The sequence below is a fragment of the Esox lucius genome, chromosome 20 (assembly GCF_011004845.1).
Source record: "Esox lucius isolate fEsoLuc1 chromosome 20, fEsoLuc1.pri, whole genome shotgun sequence".
NCBI lineage: Eukaryota > Metazoa > Chordata > Actinopteri > Esociformes > Esocidae > Esox > Esox lucius.
This window is the reverse complement of record NC_047588.1, coordinates 42436061-42460986: the sequence shown is the minus strand read 5'-3', so window position 1 is coordinate 42460986 and position 24926 is coordinate 42436061. Positions and strand designations below refer to the sequence as shown.

At 41.2% G+C, this 24926-nt stretch overlaps 1 protein-coding gene across 5 annotated transcripts; it reads left to right on the top strand.

Moving 5' to 3' along the window:
- The first annotated feature begins 2004 nt into the window (after positions 1-2004).
- LOC105029183 (zinc finger MYM-type protein 1-like) lies at positions 2005-12739 on the top strand. Of its 5 annotated transcripts, XM_029115970.2 has the most exons (7): positions 2005-2074; positions 4005-4169; positions 4705-4981; positions 5207-5271; positions 5399-5603; positions 6859-9011; positions 10589-12739. In XM_029115970.2, the coding sequence occupies exons 2-6, from the start codon at positions 4020-4022 to the stop codon at positions 8997-8999; spliced, it is 2838 nt and encodes a 945-aa protein (XP_028971803.1). In that variant the 5' UTR covers positions 2005-2074; positions 4005-4019; the 3' UTR covers positions 9000-9011; positions 10589-12739. The 5 variants fall into 5 exon arrangements, with proteins under 5 accessions (XP_028971803.1, XP_028971804.1, XP_028971805.1 ...); XM_029115971.2 differs by lacking the exon at positions 2005-2074 and having other exon boundaries at positions 4002-4169; positions 5435-5603; XM_029115972.2 differs by lacking the exon at positions 2005-2074 and having other exon boundaries at positions 4002-4169; positions 6859-7850.
- Positions 12740-24926: the final 12187 nt, after the last annotated feature.

The following is a 24926-nucleotide window of genomic DNA, read 5'->3' as shown; positions in this document are numbered from 1 at the left end:
GACGTCATCTGGACGATTGGACGTCATCTGGACGATTGGACATCATCTGGACGATTGGACGTCATCTGGACGCTAAGCTAAGAGCAGTGAGAAAATGAGTACCAGTAGGATGATGGGAGTATGCAGTAGTTTATTGATATAATAATCATTGCCATTCAGATCAGAAATGGTTAGTAATCCATTCCTGAACAGCATGACAAGAAACATACCTTGTTCACTGATAATATTTATTTAATGTTCACTCTGGTGTGTTCAGAGTAAAGAGAAAGTGAGAGGGAGAACATGATGATGCCAACAGGACAGGGAGAGAGAGACCATGAGGATGCCAACAGGACAGGGAGAGAGAGACCATGAGGATGCCAACAGGACAGGGAGAGAGAGACCATGAGGATGCCAACAGGACAGGGAGAGAGAGACCATGAGGATGCCAACAGGACAGGGAGAGAGAGACCATGATGATGCCAACAGGACAGGGTGAGACAGAGAGGGTGAGGATGCCAACAGGACAGGGAGAGAGAGACCATGATGATGCCAACAGGACAGGGAGAGAGAGACCATGATGATGCCAACAGGACAGGGAGAGAGAGACCATGATTCTTATGAGTCTTATCCTTATATATATTTGTTAACATGTTCTTCTGGGACGGACACCCAGCCCCCTGAGGAAAACGCCAGTTTGGTGTTGGTACGTTGGTGATCTGTTGCCTATATGTCCAATGAATCAAACTCAGCTAAAGGTTATGCAATTTAACTTTTTGAATGAGTGCTCCAACTATTGCCTCACCTCTAATTATTCCATTTGACAAATTTTTCAGGATTTTCAGGATTTTTTACACTTGTTAAATCACCCCTCCTCTCCTGAAGGAGGAGATGGAGACACATTTTAGTGCAGTGCCAGAGTGCTATAGGAGGCAAAGGAGGGTTTTATACTAGAGTTAAGGAATAATGGTGTTGAAGAACCGAGTTTAACTTCAAATCAGAATCAGAAATACTTTTATTGCCAAGTTTGACAACAAACAAGATTTTGTTCTGATCCATTATTTCTTTTGTACAAAAGAAATAAAAACAATAAGAATAGTGGATTGAGCACAAAAACAGTAAACTGAGCATTAATAAATTAATAAAAACAAGAAACCAGGCAAGCCTAGTTCAGCCGGCCCGCAATAGAAAATGTTGCCAACTTGAGATTTGAACCTGTGTCATTAACCACTACACCACAGAGCTGTACATATGCTGGGTGTCAGTATAGCCTTGTCTCCATCCTGAACAAATCCTCTTTTGCCACTGGCCGTTTTAGTAGTTAATTGGCCATTCATAAATGATATTGATACAGTTAAACTGACTAACCTTTCTTACTAAGTTTACCTCCACCACAAGTAGCGCCTATGTATGGCGTTTGCCACTGGCCGTTTTAACAGTATTAGCCAGTAATAAGCTTTACCGGTATCTACTAACTTACTGGAATAGTCATAAGAATTTTGCAATTGCTAGCGAGTCTGGGTGGAGGTGGGTGGAGGTGGGTGGTGGACACAAAGCCGGATAGGGTGGTTATTTGCTATAGGGAAGCACCCGACAGGGTTGTGTGACAACTGTGGGGAAGTGGAGACGGTGGGTCACGTCCTGAGGCAGTGCAGACTCTATGAGAGGGAGAGGTTGCAACAGGGTCTGAGGGCAGAGGGGGTGAACGTGTTGAGTTTAGGATCTATGTTGGGGAGGGGGTGTTCGGGTGCAGTGGTTAGGTGTCTGTTTGTGTTCCTTAGAGAAACTGGGTTGGCAGGGAGAATTTAGGTCCACCCTGGAGCTGACCCACACTCCTTTACAGTAGGTGGCGGTAATGCACCAATAGCGTTGGATGCCAACCGCCGTTAGACCCCAGAGAAGATGCTTTCGAGACCAGCTTCGTCTGCGTGGTGAGACGGGCTGAGCAGATGGGTATGTTGTAGGTAAGCTGTGACCGGCCTCACGCTCCGTTACAGTAGGTGGCAGTATATGCACGTTTCGTTTGGTTGCGATCCGTCAACAAATGATATGAAGAAGAAATAGTCTACGTTAAACCTCGTATCAAAGGCAACTGGTAAATATCGAATTAGTGCGAGACTTATGTGTTTTAAGTAATCATTGGAATGAATTGTTTCTTACAATGTTCTGAGGCCTGTGAGTGTGTATAGTAGCCACATTAACTGATGTTTTTACCTAGCTCACTAACAGAATTATGTAGCCAACTAACTTCAGCTATTACCACGCGAAGGCCTGGATTTAGTACCTAGGTATCGTTAGGTAGCTAAATGTATTGGTGGGTTTTGAATGTATTGGTAGTCCTCATCCCTGGCAGGCGCAAACAGTCGAATGTTCTGATTCTGTATCAGTGTTGTGTAGTCTGAAATCAGGGAATTTATTGAGAGGATTTATGGATATAAATTCTTACGATTGTTTGGGTTCCGAAGGAATGTGATTGGTGTTGTGCGGGTAAAGGTGAGGTGTGTATGGACTTTAACTGACACCGCATGGTTAGGTAAAATAATATAGGGCAACAAAGGGAGGCCGTGATGGGCCTCACATGGCAGTACAGTAGGTGGCGGTTCATTCACATTTCAGTAGGCTGCGATATGCAGATCTTCAGATACTTTAGGTAAATCTAGTTTAGTGGGTTTTGGGAGTAGATATAAAGCATGAGTGGGACTTCTGTCTGTTGACCCAATACGTCCACCATCTTACCTGGGACCTTAACACTAGTCATTGTGTTGTTTTGTGCAGCAGCAACTTGCAGGAGAACCTGCCTGCAGTTCTCCACTGTCGGTGGTTTCCGGTTGCTGGGTTCGCGCTCAGTCGAGCTCCAATGTGGAACGCTTCCGAATCATTTATATAATATAGTTCTGTCTAGGTTGCACTTACCGTGGGTATCTATGCCAGTACTGTATATTGATTCAATATTATGCTAGTAGCCTAACAGTATCTTAATTACACGCGCTATTTATTTATTCTGCCAAAATAGGACAAACTCCGTCCTTAAGCCTAGCGACATCAATGAATAGAAAAACATAAATCTCGTTGATTAAACAGTTGGAGCTTAAGCCTGTCTTTCTCAAAAAACACATTCTTCTTATTCATAAGTTCCTTTGAACTCTCTAGGAGTGTTTAATCATCACAAGTAACACACAGAAGCACATGCTGCGGTGAACACACACAGGGAGTGTGCGATGAGTATGCTTTTATCTCATCCGGTCTGTCTTCCTCCGGGGGCAGCCTCTTCTATCTCAGGGACCAGTTCCAGGTGGTTGTCGAGTCGTGATCAGGAACAGCACAGGCTATGGAGGAAACCCATGTGAACATGGGGCACACATACAAACCCCACAGAAAGGGGGTCAATAAAATGCTTATCTTAAATCACACTTAACTTAGCTCTGTGTTCTTCATCGGATAATCCAAGTGAATTATTAAGTGCTTCATTAAAAACATAGCAAAAAAGCACAAACGGACTAAATGATCAAACGCTTTATTCAGCAAACATAGCATATCACAACAATGGTAGTGTGCTACTACTTGTATTTAAGTAATGTATGGCATTCACAGTATGCCAAATACCCATGACTATCTGTATTTGCCTCTAGTGAAATACAAACTAGCTTAGTGTGGCCTCTGCCAGTTCCTCGTCCTCTATCTCCAGTCATACTCAACATTTTATACAAATAGAAATGCAGACCTATTCCCTTGCTAAACTCTTTACAAAAACATGTAATAAAGCCAAACACTGTTATATTTAAACAGTTAGCTTACTATCCACAGAGAACGTGAATGCTACCATAAAACTGCAGGGGCTAGAGCTTGCCACCTACCTTTAAAACGACAAATAGCCTACGCGCTTGTGACATTCAGTTATTTGCGTGATTTAGATTTACACCTTTATAGCCGTTGCTCTTATGCACAACCCATGCATTCAGACTTTTTTAAATGTTTTGGATAATGCTAATCAGTCACATACCGTTGTCTACTGTTGTCATGTGTAGCGAAAACAACAGAGAATGGGACGTAAACAAAACAAAATCAGTTTCGGAAGCAACCCACAGAGGAGCTCTACTGAGAGCGGAGCCTGCAACCGGAAGCGACGCAGAGTGGAGCCGGAAGCGAGCCCTGCAGCAAGACCCCTCTCCAAAAAGGGAAAACGATACGAGGGAGGTTACAATCACGTTTTATCCATTGATTATATTATAGTAAGGCAATGTGAAGATTAATTTTATATAGCGTTTTTTTTAATCAGTTAACAAAGCTAACCGTATCTGGATACATAAATGTATTTAAAATCACTTAACTGTTATCGTAGGAAATGCAGTGCAAATATTTATTTCTTAATTTACAGTACTATTTATTGTCTTCCTATTTTAGATACTATAAATTGGAAGGATTCTGAAAGAGACAGTCATTGTATACATTACACTGTTCATAAACAGTAGTTATTTATGTAATATTAAGCAAATATAACTAATATAAAAACCTGAACTGTCACTTCGTTCTCCTTAGCGTATGTGTACCGAACAAAATAATTAAGATCACTGTTCAACATCTACTCCTGTTCAGCTAAGACATACACAGCATTTGGAACATATTTTCCCTCTGTATTTATAAACATTGTGTTTTGTATTTTTTTGTTTTTATCAAACATTCTGGTTTGGTCATGTATGGGTCTAATTTCTGTCTTTATTTCAACAGAGGGGGGACACACCCAGCCTGCTGCTCTCCTTCCATGCTGTGCCCACACAAGAGTCACTGGATTCTGGTTGTGACAATGGAGCGCAGTGCTCATTGGTGGATTCAGAGATGACATCAGTGAAGCAGGAAGACTGCAGTCAAACACTGGGACTGAATGATATTAAATGCGAAGAGGAGGAGAATGTGGGATGCAACAATATAAAAAAGGAAGAGGATGAGAAGATTGTGGGATTGATTGATATTAAAGATGAGAAGATTATGGGATTGATTAAACATGGTAAGAACTATTTCATCCAACAGGTTCAATTCTCTCAGTTGGCATTTATTGAGATGTTATTGACGTAACTGTTTTATCAATATCAGAAATATCCAAAACTATTTATAATAAGTCTTCTTAAACTTTGTGATGTAAAATAAATGGTTGTTCTTGTCTTCACTCATACACACTTTTCGTTTCTTCTAACTGCACCTGTTAACTTTTCTGATGTAAATTACATGGCAGAGATTCCTGGAGAGGAGACATCTCAACAACAGCAACACCCTGAAGATAAGAACTGTGTTTCCTGGGTTAGTTTCATGTTATTATCCTGCAGTTGATACAAAGTAAATGGCATGTTAACCTTTTAATAGTAATGTCTATAGCTGTGTAGCTTATTTACTGTTGGACATTAAAAACGAGAATTTATTTTATCAGAGGGAGGACAAACCCAGCCTTCTGCTCTCCTTCCAGACTGAGCCCAAACAAGAGTCACTGGATTCTGATTGTGACAGTAAAGCTCAGTGTTCATTGGTGGATTCAGAGATGACATCAGTGAATCAGGAAGACTGCACTCAAACACTGGGACTGAACAATATAAATTATGAAGAGGAAGAGAACTTTGGGACTGTAATTAATGACGGTAAGAACTGGTTTTATCAGGAAGGTTTAAACATTTTTCATTCCCAGACTATCGTTTAAAAAACATTAGTTTTTTTCTTTCCTGAGATTACTTCATAGTGCTACTATTCAATTGGCTTGTTTGGTTATTAGGTTAACTTATATACTTTATGTTTACACTAAAAAAGAATAACCATGACCTGTCGAAGCTGCTCGAATATTGTCCTGTATTGCAAGACTTGACAACTCACAGCCATAGCTGTGGTGACAGAATTACATACAGTTAACATAGTACAGACAAGATATGCATTTATACTTGCATCGCGAATGTCTTTATACTTATGTGTCTTAATATTTATACTTGCACATCCCTGTGATTAGTTGGGAACATGTACCTGCACTCTGTCAAATATTTAACAGTTGCTTTAGGCCAACAGGGCTAGATAATTCGCTAGGTTTCTCAAATTTAGCGAATGTTTAGTAATTTTCTTTAACTCAAGTTGGACTAAAAGTCAAATCAATATCTGAAAGGACTGCAGTTTCATTGTTCGTTTCATGCTGGTATGATGCAAAAGCAAACCCCCGATTTAAAATATTTTTTTATTTGACACGTCATTATTAATTGACAAACTAAGTGACGTTCCATAGCTGTAGAGTTGTGGACAGATGGGCAACATTTCTTAGGTTTGACAACCATGGAAAGTAGCATGCTAGCTAACAATGTAGCTCAGCCAGCCAGTCAAATTTTATATTAAACGCAGAGGCAGACCATCTGGGCCAGCAAGGCCTTCTGATGTCAGAATCGGAAAATGTATATTCTTATAATTTAATGTATATTTTCATTAATGCTATGTACTTTACAAGGTGTTTTACAAGGTGCAGCTCATAAGTTAGAGCTTTTATCCAATTAAAATGTTCACCTGTGCTGTCTCCAGGTGAAAAATCTACCCTGAGGCCTTCAGAATTTCATGTGTCCTCTGCTGTTGAAGCAAATGGGGATGATGATGTTGATTGTCATATTCTTTAACCAATCAGATTTCGAGTTTGCCATGTTTGGTGCATACTAGCTTGCCTTGCTGCCTACTTTAGCATTTTTGTGTGTCGTGATCCGAGGGCCAGTTAGTTGACTGAAATAAATTAGCTAGAACGTAACGTAGCGTCATCTAAGATTTAAGCTTAATTTCGTGACATTTCGATTTTTTGATGTAGGGTTTTAGATTTTGTTTAGCTTTTTTCTTTACTAAGTCCTGTATTATTATTATTTTTTTTATGCACAGTGGCTGAAGGAGGAGAAGAACTGGATTTGGTGGTCGATCTCCTGGCAAAACCTTTTTCCAGAAGGACCTTTCAGGGAAAGCTGGATATTGTGAGGAAGGGTCGACCAAACCCGCAGCTAGCAGCCCTGTCCCAGCCTGGGAAAGGGTTTGTGAGGCATTTTCAGTCAAGCAACTATGAAAGGTACACCTGGCTTACAGCATCAAAGGAACGTTGCAAATTGTATTGCTGGGAATGCCTGTTATTTGGAACCGATCGGAATGGTGTTTGGAGCCAGGCTGGTTTTGCCAACCTGAATTGCCTAACCAAGGCAGCAACGAGACACCAAAGCACTGCGGGACACTTGCAAGCAACGGTGCTATTGAAAACGTTCGGAGATGTCCGTGTGGATGTACAACTCAACGAACAAATGCAAAGGGAAACGGAGCTCCACAACGAGAAAGTCAAGAAAAATAGGGAAATACTGAAAAGGCTGATCGACTGTGTCATATTTCTGGGTGTGCAAGAGCTTTCATTTAGGGGACAAGATGAAAGCAAGGAGTCCACAAACAGGGGCAACTTTGTTGAGCTTATTTCCTTTCTAGCAGAGCACGACAAAGACTTGCATTATCACCTTTCCACTAACGAAGTGTTTACTGAGACGTCAGGCAGCATACAGAACCACCTGATCAGCGCTGTAGCTGAAGTGATGGGAGAGGAGATTAAAAGGGAGATCAGTAAAGCACCTTTCGTTGCAGTTCTGGTGGACGAGTCTACAGATGTGAGCACTGCCGCCCAGGTTGCCCTGGTGCTCCGTTATGTGACAGACACTGGGGTCAAGGAGCGGTTCGTCAGATTTGACGATGTGACGAGGGGCAAGCGGGTTGACGATCTGGCCACTCTCATTATCCAATTTCTGGAGGAACACGAATGCCTGGATAAAGTTGTGGCGCAGTGCTTTGATGGCGCTGCCAACATGGCATCTGGACTAAATGGGGTGCAGGCTAAAGTTAAGGTGAGGGCCCCCATGGCTTTATTTGTACATTGCTATGCACATCGACTTAATTTAGTACTGACTCAAGGGGCTTCTAAGCTTCGCGAATGTAGGCTCTTTTTTGCGCGTCTCAGTGGCCTAGCTGTGTTTATTTCCAGATGCCCAGAGCGCACGGAGCTGCTTGGTGATATCTACCAGCGGCATCTTCCTCGTGTGGCACCGAAAAGGTGGCATTATAGTTCAAGGTTGGTCAACACAGTCTTGGAGAAGAGAGTTGCCCTGAAGGAGCTGTTTGAGCACATATTAGATCACCACGACGAGTTCGAGGAGGATTCAGTGCGCCGTGCGGACGGATGCAGTGCATATCTGGATGATTTTGAGTTTTGTTTTTTGCTTTCCACTTTTCATGTGATTTTTGAGTATTCAGACATTCTTTTTGGAATACTGCAGAACCGACCACTCGATGTACAATTCTGTTTGGCACGAATTGACGAGTTTTGTGAGACCATTGAGAGTGAGCGAGGGCAATTTGGTGAGATTTATGAATCTACTGTGCGCAGAACAGGGGCGCCAAGCCCACTGAGAGGCCAAGCCCCGGGGGACGTTCGAGCGAGGTACCAGAAACTCTACAGTGACATTTTTGACAACGTCCTGGCCCAGGTACGGAACCGATTTAAAGACCACGAGAAAGTCGTGTTTCTCTCTCTCCTCGACCCTGAGCAGTTTCAGACATACCGGAAAAAATTCCCAGGTGTGGCCTTCACCAGCTTAACACAGAGCCACGGAAAACTCTTCGACCTGCCCCGGCTTAAGACGGAACTGACTGTGATGTATGCCATGGCGGATTTTGAAGGGAAGAGCCCCGCTGAGCTCCTCGCTTTCCTTCAGCAGAAAGATCTGTGCATCAGCATGCGGCAACTCTACATGCTGGCGTGTTTGGCGGTGACCGTCCCGGTATCTGCTGCCTCGGCCGAGCTGACATTTTCAGCCCTAAAACGCATTGAAATGTATTCAAGGAATAAGACTGAGGAGGCTCGACAGTCAGCACTGGCCTCCATGGCCATCGAGAAGGACCTTTTACAGGAACTGAAAGGCGCCGGGGTGCTGTACAACCGCGTTATTGAAGTCTTCATGAAAAACGAAAGAAGGATGGACTTTGTCTTCAAATGATAAGCAGTTTTGGTGAGTTTGGTGGATAATTTTTTCCCCCCCTAGCTTTGTTCGGTGCAATGAGGGGTCTTGGGGTGGCTTGGTAGTTTTGTTTTAAGCTTTGTGTTTCTATAGATAGATGGCAAGGACAAAAAAAACTCTTGGCCGTGACAGGTGAGAGACCATGCTGTTGTTGTGTGTAGGTGCCACACTGTCTGTAATACTGAAACACAGTGGAGGAGATCGATATATGGGCAGGCTTCATCCTGGTGTTGGTCATGTTACTAGATATTTATTATTATCATTAGGCTATCGCTTGCTTTAGATCGTTGCTGTTGGTGTGAAGCATGTTCAGATTCTGTAGTCCAGCTGGGACTTTGTGTGTGTCTGGTGGTGTGTGCGTTTTAGGCCCAGCAACTTGGTGAGAATCTGTGGGGAACCTTGTAGAATCCTGATTGGTGTTTCGGGCTGTGTGATGCACCGTCCTGTCACGCTGTCACGCTGTCACGCTGTCACGCTGTCACGCTGTCACGCTGTCATACTGTCACACTGTCATGCTGTCACGCTGTCATACTGTCACGCTGTCATACTGTCACACTGTCACACTGTCATACTGTCACACTGTCACACTGTTATACTGGTACCTGCTTGATAAGTTCAGTCACTGTGTTTTCATGTCGTGTCAATTAGTGTGTTGTTAAAGAGAATAACCCTGACCTGTCCAAGCTACCTAAATTGTCCTGTAGTGACTTGACAAAACTCCTGTATGAGGATGATGCTCTACAGACTATCAATAACATGTAAATTAACTATCCGCTAACACTAACCCTGTGGCTGTCTATCTACAATATTTGTATGGGTAGTTCCAAAGGCGGAAAGAATCCAGACCTTGCCCAGCCCTAGTCGCGATAAAGGTTTCAATAACATATACAGTTAACATGAATACAGAAAGTTATGTATTTATACTTGCATTGAGGAAGTGTCACACTCACAAAGCTCTGCGATAAGATCCACAAGTGACTAATCAGATGCATTGTAGTCATTCCTATGAATATCTAGAAGATCTGCAGTTCCATTGTTTCATGCTGGTATGATGCAAAAAGCAAACCCCACTTAAATCCTAAATCTTTTTTTGACACATCAAATAGTCTTAGGATCCAAATTAAGTGACGTTCCATAGCTGTAGAGTTTTGTGGTCAGGTGGGCGGAATTTCTTAGGCTTGACATTCATGGATAGTAGCATGCTAGCTATCAATGTTGCTCAGCCAGCAGTCAAATGTTATATTGCATGAATGGGAATAGGGTTTGGGATATATTTTGAGTTAACTAAAATTAGTTTTCACAATCTCAACCATTTGCTGCAATTTCAAATAATTTGCTGACTGCTGAATAAAAGAATTTGTTCTGGGAAAATGTAATGCTGGTTAAATTAGATAATTTGGGATATATATATATATATATATATATATATATATATATATATATATATATATATATATATATATAATTTAAATAGTTAGCCAATGCCCATCTCACAAGAAGTCTTGTTTATCCATATAAAACTTGTTTAAGGAGGCCCACAGCTAACAATTCTGATGTCTATCACACAGATGAGATTCCAGAAATGGAGACGTTTCGTACATCAGAAGAGGAACCACAGGAAGACCACATAGATGTGAGTCCCCACCACTGCTCCTGTTATGAAGAAAGGGCATTACCTCCATCACAGTTCAAAAGATACCTTAAATTGAGACATTTGTGAGACATTTGTGGGAATTATTACATAACTTCAGATGAACTTGCTGTTCATGAGAGAGGGCACGCAGGAGAAAAGCTGTACTCCTGTTCTGACTGTGGGAAGAGCTCTCAAAATGAAGGCCTAAAAACACACCAACAAATACACACCAGAGAAAAACCTTACTCCTGTTCTGAATGTGCGAAGTGTTTCAGTACATCACATTAACTTCATATTTATCAGCGAGTCCACACTGGAAAGGGGCCTTACTCCTGTTCTGAATGTGAGAAAAGTTTTAGTACACTTCGTTCCCTTAAATAGCATGAGAGAAAACATACTGGTGAGAAACCTTACTCCTGTTCTGACTGTGGTAAAGGTTTTAGTACACTTGGTTCCCTTAAAGGTCACAAGCTAATTCGTACTGGAGAGAAACCCTACTCCTGTTCTCTGTGCGTGTCATTAGATCATCTGAACTTACTAGTCATCAGAGAGTGCACACAGGTGAGAAGCCATACTTGTGTTCTGACTGTGGGAAGTGTGTCATTACAGTCACATGGCCTCTAACTTCACCAGCGGAGACATACTGGAGACAAACCTTTTTCCTGTTCATACTGTGGGAAGTGTTTCATTACATCCAGAACTTACTATTCATCAGAGATTGCACACGGGGGAGAAATTGTACTGTTGTTACAAGTGTGATTATAGTTTCTCTCAATCACATAGCCTTAAACGTCACCTGCAGAGATATACTGGAGAGAAACCTTACTTCTGTTCTGACTGTGGAAAGTGTTTTGTTACATCATCTTACTTTTCATCAGAGAGTGCATAAGTAGGAAGCATTACTCCTGAGTGTGGGAAGATATATTTTTCCTCTTCAATCAGCAGTGCATATGTAGTAAAGTAAAATGATCTCTTGACGAGTCCAAGGCTTTATTGTGTTTTCCTATAAATGTTTCTTGGATTATTTAGAATGTTTGCTTTTGTTGCATGAAGTGAATTATTCTCCAATATGTTTACATTTATTGTTTTCTAAAGGTAAATGCTTAACTACTTAATGTATTAGTTACTATTGTTAGCAAAGATATATTTGGCGTTAAAACACATGTTCCCCTAAACAATCTAGAACGACCAAATTTGCAGTTGATTACTAGTAACAGACATCAATTGTTTATACAGACAGACATAGTTTTCAATAAGTGAGCCTCAAATAAATGTTTATCTCGCCTGATCTAAAAAAAAAAAACTAGGCTATACCCACTATTGTTGGAAAAAACAAGCATTTGCTCACATTTACCTGTAGAAATACAAATTTTCTGCTTTCTCAAATTTCCACTAAATCTGGTTGTTCTATGAAGGACGTCACTGTTTTGACCGTAGCTCATATAACTGGCTACAGATATCAATAGTTAATTTCAATAGTTATGGTTTTCAAAGTGCAAGGCTTAAACAATTTACCAATTTAGAAATGATAGATGGTTGTCCATCTAAAAGGAATATGATGTATATTTTATAGTCGACTGCCAGCTACTGATCTCAATAGTTGTAGTCTTTTAGAAAGAGAAAAAAAAATGGAACACCATGTACGTTAATCAATAAATCTGCTGGCAGGAATATGAAAGACATCCGATGTCTTTTTAAATCAAGTGCAACCACAACAATATACACCTGACTTGTGTGATTGGTACAGCACGTATACTAAATGAAACAGGATATGACCTCATGGATTTGTCATGTCTTACTTCCATCCACTCTGTTATAATTCACTCCTTCTTGCCCATTATGTGTTGAGTCTCTCAGAGATGTACCCTCTGTCTGAGTGAAATGAGACCAAAATGTCTGAATATGAATGTGTGCATTGTTTTTATGTAAATATTTTGAATGCTTGTGCTTTTTTTGTTTTGGCCAAGATGATGTCAATATGCATTTGTAGCTATGAGGGGAGTCTCAAGTTTGCCCTTAGTAGCAAGTATTACTTAGATTGTCACTTGGTTATTGAGGATTCCTTGGTTTGTAAAACTGTGATAAACTGAAACTTTATTTTGTAAAGATAATAAAATTACTTTGAAATATAGAGACTGTGCTTTCCTTGTAATGCAGATAAACCTTAAATTAACAATCATAGTCCTGGTACCTATATCCTAAACAAGTCGCTGGATTCTGATTGGGACAGTGAATCTCAGTGTTCATTGGTGGATTCAGAGATGACATCAGTGAAGCTGGAAGACTGCAGTCAAACTAAAGATGAAGAGAAGATTAGGAGTTTATTTTAGGGTAAGAATTATGGTAAGGCTTTGTGCTCATTGTTTCATAGTCAGTAGCTGTAATCAATCAAATTTATTTATAAAGCCCTTTTTACAACAGCTGTTGTTACAAAATGCTTTTACAAAACACCCGGCCTGAAACCCCAAGGAGCAAACAATGTTGAATTTCAGTGGCCAGGAAAAACTCCTTAAGAAGGCTGAAATTTAGGAAGAAGTCTTCTTCTGGGGTTGGGGGAGGGGGTGTCTCCCAAGTTCAAACAGGGCAGGAGACTGGGACAATGTAGAAAGTGCAAGTATTTACAGTGGTGGAAGGAGAACTGACCCTACTCACCTGGGACAATAATAAAGCAGCCAGAGACCTTTGGGCCCAACAGGCAGGAAATCAACCAAACCCTCCAACTGCAACCAACCTGAAATGAGGGCCGAGTATTGCCAGCAGAGTACAGCCCAATTGCACGACGGGTGCAACAGAGACAACAACAAGCCAGTGACTCCACCCCCCGAATGGCATTGGAGAGAGGGGATCCTAGTGACTCCACCCCCGAATGGCATTGGAGAGAGGGGATCCTAGTGACTCCACCCCCGAATGGCATTGGAGGTAGGGCATCCCAGTGGCGATGAGAGCCCACCTGGCAAGACAGCAAGGGTGGACAGTATCAAACCGATCCGTTCACCTTCATACCCCTGGACCAGACTGCACATAATCCTAGACCATGCTGTAGAGATTAGTCTTAATTAGACACTTGAAAGTTTGCACTGAGTCTGCAGATCATTCCACAGTAATGGAGCTCTATGAGAGAAAGCCCTGCCTCTGGCTGTTTGTTTAGAAATTCTAGGTGCAGTCAGAAGTCCTGCATCTTGCGGGCGTAGGTTACGTGTAGGTATGTATGGCTGGATCATTTCAGCAAGGTAAGTAGGAGCAAGTCCATGTATTGATTTATAGGTTAACAGTAAAACCTTATAATCAGCCCTAACCCTAACAGGCAGCCAATGTAAAGAGGCTAGTACAGGAGTAATGTGTTCAAATTTTTTTGTTCTAGTTAGGATTCTAGCAGCCGTATGCAGCACTAATTGAAGTTTGTTTATTTATTGATTTATTGATGGGTAACTAGAAAGAAGAGCATTGCAGTAATCTAGTCTAGAATTACCAAACGAATGGATTAGTTTTTCTGCATCAATTTGTGATAGAAAGTTTCAGATTTTTGCAATGTTTCAAAGATGAAAATAAGCAACTCTTGAGACATATTTTATATGTTCATCAAAAGGGAGGTCAGGGTCAAGGGTAAAGCCGAGTTTTCTTACAGTTTTTTGGGATGCGACCATGCAGCCGTCGAGGTTCACAGTGAGATCTGCCAACAAAATTCTGTTTCTGGTCCTAAAACAAGTGTTTCTGTTTTTCTTGAGTTTAGCTTTAGGGTTAATGGAATGTATTCATATTACTTTTCACATCATTACATCTAGGTCTACTTTTTTTCTCTTAAAATCAGTTCTTGTTTTGCTGTTAAATCGGGTAGTGTCTTTAAAATGAAAACAGTGATTAGAAGTTATAACAAACACATATCTCAACGCCATGATTAGACAAGAAAATATGACAGACCACCCTTCAGTCTTCACTGGTTGCTAGACAACGTGTCTGTTCTTAATTGTTGTGCACATTACAGCCCACCTCATCATTAGGAACTGGCTTGAAATACATTTTTCATTAGATTCTGTTCAGTAGAAATCCTTCTCTCCCTGTTGAACCGGACATCCTTGACATGTTATTGTGGTAATATAACTGTCCCGACACTTCTCCGTTCCTTTGTCGGTTCTGAGCAAGATGGAACCACTGGCACAGCTAGAACGACCCAGATCTGTTAACTAATAAATATGTGCATGAACCCTACAACCAAGATTTTATTTTCTCACATCTTGAGTTTCCTTGATCTGCCAGATGATGGTCATTTCATCGACCCTACTAGAGAGGTTTTTCAAGCCAATGTACTTCAACGGTTGTTGTTCTTGCTCCTTGGGGTTTCAGGCTGGGTGTCTACAAAAGCACTTTTGTGACAACTGCTGATGTAAAAAGGGCTTTATAAAATATAGTTCTGAGCAAATTTCTTTTAAAGTTAACTAGTCTAAATGGACTAAATCTAATTTCTGTAAATTCAGTTTCAACCTTTTGTAATAAAACAGATTTTCTTCATAAGAGATTATTACTTTATTCATCCTTATTTAAATAAATATGTACAAAGTGGTTAAAATTAAGAAAGACTAAGCTACTCCTGCATCTTTGCTGGAGTGAGGACAATAAATCCCTGAGACAACAACAGTTGATATTGTAAATAGCTATTTTACACCTCTATTGAGTATCAATAGTCCTGGGTTTGGTTGGTCAAACCTTTTCCGCTGCCCATGTCGCCTATATACTGCCGCTGACTGTGTCATGAACCAGAAGGTCGTACTCAGACTTTTTGAAGATAATATCCTATGTGGAGTCATACACTATATCCAACTACTTACTAAATGTGTGCTGAACAACAGCGTAGCTGTGGAGTAAGTTCTCAACTCCATTACAATACCATCCAAGGGGTTTGAATTCGTTCTTTGCATTCAACAAAAATCTGCCTTTCCTTGGTAGTGGTCTCTGATCAACTGGAAGTTCCTGGAATTAATCTGCTCTCAACAAGTTCATGTTTATAGAGTCATATATTGACCATTGTTATTAGGTCAATAATGTATGTTAATGAAGGATACTAAGTCTTAATTAAATTAATAGCATTTCATGTATTTCCATTTCATTTATTTTACTTTTATTTAGCAAATAAAGACATGAAAAAGGATGTCTGACTCAGTTTTGTCTGACACATCATACATCGACGCCCATCGTTTGGGAGGAACTCTCCAGTTTGTCCAATGGACAGACATCCAAGTGTGCTCTTTCAGCACTCTCTTTGACATGGTCAAAGAACAAATACAAACCCGAATCCAAAAAAGTTGGGACACTGTACAAATTCTGAGTAAAAAAGGAATGGAATAATTTACAAATCTCATAAACGTATATTTCATTCACAATAGAATATAGATAACATATCGAATGTTGAAAGTGAGACATTTTGTAATGTCATGCCAAAAATTGGCTCATTTTGGATTTCATGAGAGCTACACATTCCAAAAAAGTTGGGACAGGTAGCAATAAAAGGCCTGAAAAGTACAGATATGGAACAGCTGGAGGACCAATTTGCAACTTATTATGTCAATTGGCAACATGATTGGGTATAAAAAGAGCATCTCAGAGTGGCAGTGTCTCTCAGAAGTCAAGATGGGCAGAGGATCACCAATTCCCCCAATGCTGCGGCAAGAAATATTGGAGCAATATCAGAAAGGAGTTTCTCAGAGAAAAATTGCAAAGAGTTTGAAGTAATCATCATCTACAGTGCATAATATCATCCAAAGATTCAGAGAATCTGGAACAATCTCTGTGCGTAAGGGTCAAGGCCAGAAAACCATTCTGGATGCCCATGATCTTCGGGCCCTCAGACGGCACTGCATCACATACAGGAATGATACTGTAATGGAAATCACAACATGGGCTCAGGAATACTTCCAGAAAACATTGTCGGTGAACACAATCCACCGTGCCATTCGCCGTTGCTTGCTAATACTCTATAGGTCAATAAAGAAGCCGTATCTAAACAGGATCCAGAAGTGCAGGCGTTTTCTCTGGGCCAAGGATCATTTAAAATGGATGTGGCAAAGTGGAAAAGTGTTCTGTGGTCAGACTAATCAAAATTTGAAGTTCATTTTGGAAAATTGGGACGCCATGTCATCCGGACTAAAGAGGACAAGGACAACCCAAATTGTTATCAGCGCTCAGTTCAGAAGCCTGCATCTCTGATGATATGGGGTTGCATGAGTGCGTGTGGCATGGGCAGCCTACACATCTGGAAAGGCACCATCAATGCTGACAGTTATATCCAAGTTCTAGAACAACATATGCTCCCATCCAGACGTCGTCTCTTTCAGGGAAGACCTTGCATTTTCCAACATGACAATGCCAGACCACATACTGCATCAATTACAATGTCATGGCTGCATAGAAGAAGGATCCGGGTACTGAAATGGCCAGCCTGCAGTCCAGATCTTTCACCCATAGAAAACATTTGGCGCATCATAAAGAGGAAGGTGCGACAAAGAAGACAGTTGAGCAACTAGAAGCCTGTATTAGACAAGAATGGGAATACATTCCTATTCATAAACTTGAGCAACTTGTCTCCTCAGTCCCCAGACGTTTGCAGTCTGTTATAAAAAGAAGAAGGGATGCCACACAATGGTAAACATGGCCTTGTCCCAACTATTTTGAGATGTTGATGCCATGAAATTTAAAATCAACTTATTTTTCCCTTAAAGTGATACATTTTCTCAGTTTAACATAGATGACATTTAATATGTCATCTATGTTGTATTCTGAATAAAATATAGAAATTTGAAACTTCCACATCATTGCATTCTGTTTTTATTCACAATTGTACAACTTTTTTGGAATCGGGTTGGTCATCATCATCATCATTTTCTTCCGCTTTGGCTTCCTTGGCTTTTTTGTGCTAACAAAGTGCTGTGGCACCAGGCCATCAGATGGAAATATGCGTCAGGTAAGAGGAACAGTGGAACCCAGCTTCACTGCGAACATATGTCTGTGGTAAACACTTCATTACATGTGAAAAACTTCAATAATGTTAACATTAGACTGGATAGTGTGTTCAACAGTTTTTTTTTGGCATGAATCAAATTGCTTTATTAATAACCCAGATCTAAAGCCTGAAGACTTGGTAGTTTTTTCTCACTTCCTGAGTTTCCTTGATACCTGAATGATCATCATTTCCGACATCAAGTATTTGAATCCTTTTTGCTAGGTTTTTCAGGGTGCCCAAATGGGTAACCACCAGTCACGACGTATGTGTCCCCAAAACCTTGGGTGGAGTTTGTAAATGGGGGCGTGGCAGTGGCGGCCAGGACTTTGCTGAGGCCTCCCCTCAAGGTTGGAGCTTGAGGGCCCTCTCCCAAACACCCTCAAAATGTATCTGCATCTATTAGCTTATTCCACTGCTCAACCCTTGGTAGCCTATGGGGCTTTCGGCCGGATTTCACTACTGGGACATTTTGGGTCCTAGATTCATTTCTGTAACAGATACAACCTATTATGATGTATCCTGGTAATAGCAACCCCTCTGGCTACAATAAAAACACATAAAAACAGACTTCTGGGTCACTATTTATAAAACTCATCTGTTTGAAAGGCAAAAAAATTGTTTTCGGAAAACATTTCTGCCATTCAGCATCAAGATTTTTTTTTGAAAGCATTATGAGATTTTGTGTCAATGGTATTTCCTCATACTTTCATGCCTTTACTATCAAATTACACTGTAATTGGGTTGAAAATAATGAAATAATTATATAATAAAAGGTAAAAAATATAGGCACCCCCAAAAAATGTGGTTCTTCAACCTAGAAATGAAACACTATAACATAAAAGATAAAAACCCAATATAACGGTTCCTTTAGTTTAATGACACAAAACGGCCAGCAGGTGGCAGCACTAGATCGCTAGTTACGTTTGGACTTATATATTTTATAAACTCAGAAAAATTACCAACTTCTTCCCAAAAACTCAAGAACATCCCCATACTATTTTGACTAAATATAAATTTTTATATCTTATATATAATACAAACGATGTATTATGGTTCAAAACATAATATATAGTGATGTACACGCTTGTAATATTCATAGTAGTGTACAAATGAGCCTTTCTAAGATGCATTGGCAATGTCGTTGCCTGGTGAAAGGTTCTCATAGCAACCCAAACTATACAACTATACAACCCATATTATACACGGACAACCCCAATTATACACGGAACGCTTCAGGAAAGTGGCTACAAATAATATACCATTGGAATCGGAATCGCCATAATCTATTTTTCGAAATATTTATGCAAATGAGCACTGTCCGCGATATCGCGGACGTCGACCATGGATACCAGTAGACTGATGGCTGTCTACCTTGAACTATACATATTCAGTACTGGAAAAGAGAGAAATAGAAGTTGAAACTACAAAGGCACAACCGCATCAGCACAATAAACGGACAACGCTATATAGCTCTGTGCTGGGGGAAGGAATTAGGGGAAGGAATTGTTAATAAGGCAAAGAATGATGGCATTATTAACCTATAGTAGTCTAAACATATCACCAGGTGCAGTTAAATCAGTGATGAAATGTTTAGATTTGGTCCAAGCGACCGCGTTATGGCTGTGTGTTGAAATGTTGAAATGCTTAGATGTGGTCCAAGCGACTGCGTTATGGCTGTGTGTTGAAATGTTTAGATGTTTAGATGTGGTCCAGGCAAGGTAAAGGTGTTTGGATGGGTGACTGTGAAGTTGTTGGAGGAGTTTGGGTTAAGTGAGAGGGAAGTGGGCAAGGTGTGATGGCTCAGAGACTGACAGACCAGGTGTCTGTCTATACGGCAGAGATGATGATTCTCGGGTTGAGGTGGTTGGAGGAGGTGAGACCCTTGAGGGTGGTGGTGTGTTTCCGACTCAGCGGCGGTGTTTGGCAGCTTTCAGACTGGAAGATCAAATCAATCAATCAATCAAAATTTATTTATAAAGCGCTTTTTACAACAGCAGTTGTCACAAAGTGCTTTACAGAGACACCCGGCCTTAAACCCCAAGGAGCAAACAACAGTAGTGTTGAATTTCAGTGGCTAGGAAAAACTCCCTAAGAAGGTCGAATTTTAGGAAGAAACCTAGAGAGGACCCAGGCTCAGAGGGGTGACCAGTCCTCTTCTGGCTGTGCCGGGTGAGATATTAAGAGTCCAATTGGAATAATAAATAAATTTCTCTTGGCTAAATCCAGAGTATATTTGATTTTAGACTAGGTCAGAAGTATGACCAGGTGGACAAGGACAGGAACAGCAACGGTCCCCCCAAACCAGGTAATCCGCAGGTGTGGACCAGGACCTCATCTCTTTCTAAAATTTAAAATTGGAGGAAACTGAGAAAAGTTAGTAGTACATCCCTCATGTCCCCCAGCACAATAATATAGCAGCGTAACACCTTGGAAACTGAGACGGGGGGGTCCGGTGACACTGGGGCCCTACCCGGGGGAGGCCCCGGACAGGGCCCAACAGGCAGGAAATCAATCCAACCACATTGCCAGGCATCAACCAAAGGGACACCCACCAACCGCAACCCCCCTGAATGAGGGCCGAGTATTGCTAGTAGCGTACAGCCCAACTGCACAAGTGCGCAATAGAGAATCAACAACAAGCCAGTGACTCTTCCCCCGAAGGGCATTGGAGGGAGGGCATCCCAGTGGCGACGAGAGCCCACCTGGCAAGACAGCAAGGGTGGACAGTATCAAGCCTACTGGTCACCTTCACGCCCCCGGGCCAGGCTACACCTAATTATAAACCGTGCTGTAGAGATGAGTTTTTAGTAGACACTTGAAAGTTTGCACTGAGTTTGCATTTCTAACCTTAATTGGCAGATCATTCCACAGGAGTGGAGCTCTATGAGAAAAGGCCTTGCCGCCAATTGTTTGTTTAGAAATTCTAGGTACAATTAAAAGGCCTGCGTCTTGCGATCTAAGGTTACGTGTAGGTATATATGGCTGGATCATTTCAGCAAGGTAAGTAGGAGCAAGTCCATGTATTGATTTATAGGTTAAGAGTAAAACCTTAAAATCAGCCCTAACCCTAACAGGCAGCCAATGTAAGCATGCCAGGACAGGAGTAATGTGTTCAAATTTTTTTGTTCTAGTTAGGATTCTAGCAGCTGTGTGCAGCACTAATTGAAGTTTATTTATTAATTTGTCTGGATAACCAGAGATAAGAGCATTGCAGTAATCTAATCTAGAAGTAACGAAAGCATGGATTAATTTTTCTGCATCAGTTTTTGATAGGAAGTTTCTAATTTTTGCGATGTTTCGAAGATGAAAATAAGCTACTCTTGAGACATATTTTATATGTTCTTCAAAGGAGAGGTCAGGGTCAAGGGTAACGCCAAGGTTTTTTACAGTTTTTTGGGATACGACCATGCAGCCGTCGAGGTTCACAGTGAGATCTGCTAACAACGCTCTTTGTTTTTTGGGTCCTAAAAGGAGCATTTCTGTTTTATTTGAGTTTAAGAGCAAGAAATTCTCTGTCATCCACTTCCTAATATCTGAAACGCATGCTTCCAAAATAGCTAATTTAGGGGCTTCTCCATGCTTCATTGAAATATATAACTGTGTGTCATCAGCATAACAGTGAAAGTTAATATTGTGATTTCGGATTACATCGCCCAGAGGGAGCATGTATAGTGAGAAAAGTAATGGGCCCAGAACCGAGCCTTGAGGAACTCCAAAGCATACCTTTGACTTGTCAGAGGATATGCCATCCACACTAACGAACTGATATCTTTCAGATAAATAAGATTTAAACCAGGCTAGAACATGTCCACGTAGCCCAATATTGGTTTCCAGTCTCTCTAAGAGAAGGGAGTGATCAATAGTGTCAAAAGCAGCACTGAGATCAAGAAGCAACAGGACGGATGCGGAACCTTTGTCTGAGGCCATTAGAAGGTCATTTGTTACCTTCACGAGTGCAGTCTCAGTACTATGATGGGATCTAAAACCAGACTGGAATATTTCATAAATGTTTTTTGTCTTTAGGAAGGCATTCAGTTGTTGGGAAACACATTTTTCTAAGATTTTTGAGAGGAACGGGAGGTTCGATATTGGCCTATAATTGTTTAATATGTCGGGATCTAGATTAGATTTTTTTAGAAGAGGCTTAATTTCCGCAATTTTTAGTGAGTTTGGTACGCATCCGGAGGAAAGGGAGCAATTTATTATGTTCAGCATTGGCTGACCTAGCACAGGAAATAACTCCTTAAGTAATTTTGTAGGAATCGGGTCTAGCTGAGAGTTTGTGGGTTTAGAACTCATTACAAATTTTGTAAATGTGTCGAGCGATACGGTATCAAAAAACTCAAGTGTCCCCATTGACACCTGATCAGGGAGGCTCCGGAAATTTTCCGGACAACCGAGATTTTTAGGACCATAACTATTTAGGGATTCAGTTATTTGTTTTCTAATGGTGACGATCTTTTCATCAAAGTAGTTCATGTATTCATTACAACTAAAGTGAAGACCCACTTCACTTGCTAAGCTTTGCTTTTTTGTTAACTTTGCAACTGTATCAAAGAGAAATTTTGGATTGTTTTTGTTCGCCTCAATCAGGTTGGAGAAATAAGCTGATCGAGCAGACGTGAGTGATTTTCGGTATTGTACTGTACTGTCTATCCAGGCTAGTCTAAATACTTCCAACTTGGTGGAGCGCCACTTTCGCTCCAATTTTCTGGAGGCTTGCTTAAGTGCTCTAGTATTGTCGGTGTACCAAGGAGCAAGTTTCTTGTTGCGTATTTCTTTAGTTTTTAGTGGTGCAACTATGTCTAATGTATTTCGCAGTATTGAGTTTAGATCCTCGATTTGATCGTTTACAGATTTATTTACTCTGTCATTTAAGAGCGAACTAGTAAGAATATCAAGGAATTTATTTGTAATCCGAGAATTTATAGTACGGCTTTTGAAACTCATTGTTTGGGGGGCAAGTGAATTTCTTGTTTTAACGGTAAATGTAATAAGACAGTGATCCGATAATCCAGGATTTTGGGGGTAAATTATTAGATCTACAATATCTATTTCTCGTGACAGGACTAAATCTAAGGTATGATTGTGGCAATGTGTTGGACCTGAGACATGTTGGATGAAACCCATTGAGTCGATTATGGCTTGAAAGGCTTTTTGAAGAGGATCATGGGGGTTTTCCATATGGATATTGAAATCGCCAAAAATTAGAATACTATCTGCCATGACTACAAGGTTAGACAAGAATTCTGGAAACTCATTGAGGAACAATGTGTATGGCCCGGGGGGCCTATAAATAGTAGCTATGTAAAATGATTTATCGGCCTGGTTAACTTTCATGAGTAAAACTTCGAAAGAATGAAACTCTGTGATATGTTTGAGAGTAAGTTTATATTTACTGTCATAAATATTAGCGACACCCCCTCCTTTTCGGGATGCACGAGGGATATGATCACTAGTATAGCCAGGAGGAGAGGCCTCATTTAAGGCAGTGAATTCTTTAGGCTTTAGCCACGTTTCACATAAACCAATAGCATCTAGTTTATGATCAGAGATTAATTCATTTACCGCAACTGCCTTTGGAGCAAGAGATCTAATATTTAGGAGTCCCATTTTGAGATGCGAAGTGATACAATTATTTTTATTTTTGACCGAGGTGGAGGAAGGCTTTATCTTAATAAGGTTGTTTTTGTTAGCACTACCTTGTTTAACTTTTCTCAGCCTGGAACGAGTCACAGTGGCAATAGGTAAAGCTGTACTAACTACTCTGGCTATGCTATTGACAGACTCCACTATGCTAGCAGGCTGGCTAACAGCCTGCAGCCTGACCTGCACCCTATCTCATGTTAAAGCTATAGGAGTGAGACTCCTGTCAATGTTCCTAGACAAAAGAAGAGCACCACTCCAGCTAGGATGGAGTCCGTCGCTCCTCAGCAGATCAGGCCTGGCCCTATTTCTGGGAGAGTCCCAAAAAGAAGGCCAGTTATCTACAAACTCTACCTCCTGCGACGGGCAGAACTCCGTTTTCAGCCAGCGATTGAGTTGCGCAAGTCTGCTGTAGAGCTCGTCACCACCCCTAGCTGGGAGGGGGCCAGAGACAATTACTCGATGCCGACACATCTTTCTAGCTAATTTACACGCTGATGCTATGTTCTGCTTCGTAACCTCTGACTGTTTCATCCTAACATCGTTGGTGCCAACGTGGATAACAATATCTCTGTACTCTCTATACTTGCCAGTTTTAGACTTCGCTAGCACCAACCCCAGATTTGCGGCTACGTCGGTGGCTCTGCCCCCCGGTAAACAATGTACGATCGCCGGCTGATTCTTTAGTCTAATACTGCGTGTGATGGAATCGCCAATGACTAAAGTTTTCAGTTTTTCAAGTCCACCGGTAGAACATGCCTGCCGACCATTCCCCTCCGAAGACGGCTCGGGTCTTGACTCCGACTCCAGTGGGGAAAACCTGTTCAAAGTCTCAGTTGGTTTTAGCAACGATTCAGGTTTAACTGGTCGACGGCATTTCTTCCCAGTGACCAAGAGAAAGTTATTGCCCGGCTGCAGGAGCTGTGCCGGGGGGCTAACAAAACTATCGTTTCTACCTGGTGGCACTGACGCAGATTTTTCTATTTCTACACTAGCATAATCCTTGCCTGGCATTTGCGTCAGAAGCCGAGCCTCTAACTCTGCTATCTTTAACTTAAGACGAACATTCTCCTCCGTGTTGTTGCTACAACAATTACAGTGAAAAGGCATTGTAATGATACTTAGCCTCGGGTGTTCAGGGGTGAGTAGTTCTGTTAATTATGTCCAAAAAGAGTCCCGGTGTAGAAAAGTTGGGTAAGAGGTCAACAGATAAATATTGCGTTGGTAAAACTCTAAAATAGAATTTTGACCAATTAGTTTATATCGAGTAAATTCGAAAAAAGTTTGGCAGGTAGCCAGGTAGGTAACAGCAGGCAGGGTACAGCACGTCAACAATCCCACAATGCAGTTCGTCTCAAATAACCAAAGAGGTGATCAGACAGAGGTGACTTGGTGGAGATGATGATGGTGTTGTTGTTGGGATTGGAGAGGATGGGTGTGGTGGTTCGGTTCTGCTGGGTTCCAGCTCATGTTGGTGTGGAGGGTAACGAAGGGGCTGATAGGTTGGCTAGGAGTGCATGTAGGAAGGAGGGGGTGGGTGTACAGGTACCCTTAGGACGGGGGGAAATTAAAACGTTGATAAGGGTGGTAGGTGTTTGACTGTTGGCAGAGGAAGTGAGATGGTAGCAGGAAGGGG

Coding starts and splice junctions, on each gene's coding strand:
- LOC105029183 (XM_029115970.2), top strand. CDS start 4,020: ATGGGACGTAAACAAAACAAAATCAGTTTCGGAAGCAACCCACAGAGG. Junction 4,170..4,704: donor AAAAGGGAAAACGATACGAG/GGAGGTTACAAT, acceptor TTATTTCAACAG/AGGGGGGACACACCCAGCCT. Junction 5,272..5,398: donor ATAAGAACTGTGTTTCCTGG/GTTAGTTTCATG, acceptor TTATTTTATCAG/AGGGAGGACAAACCCAGCCT.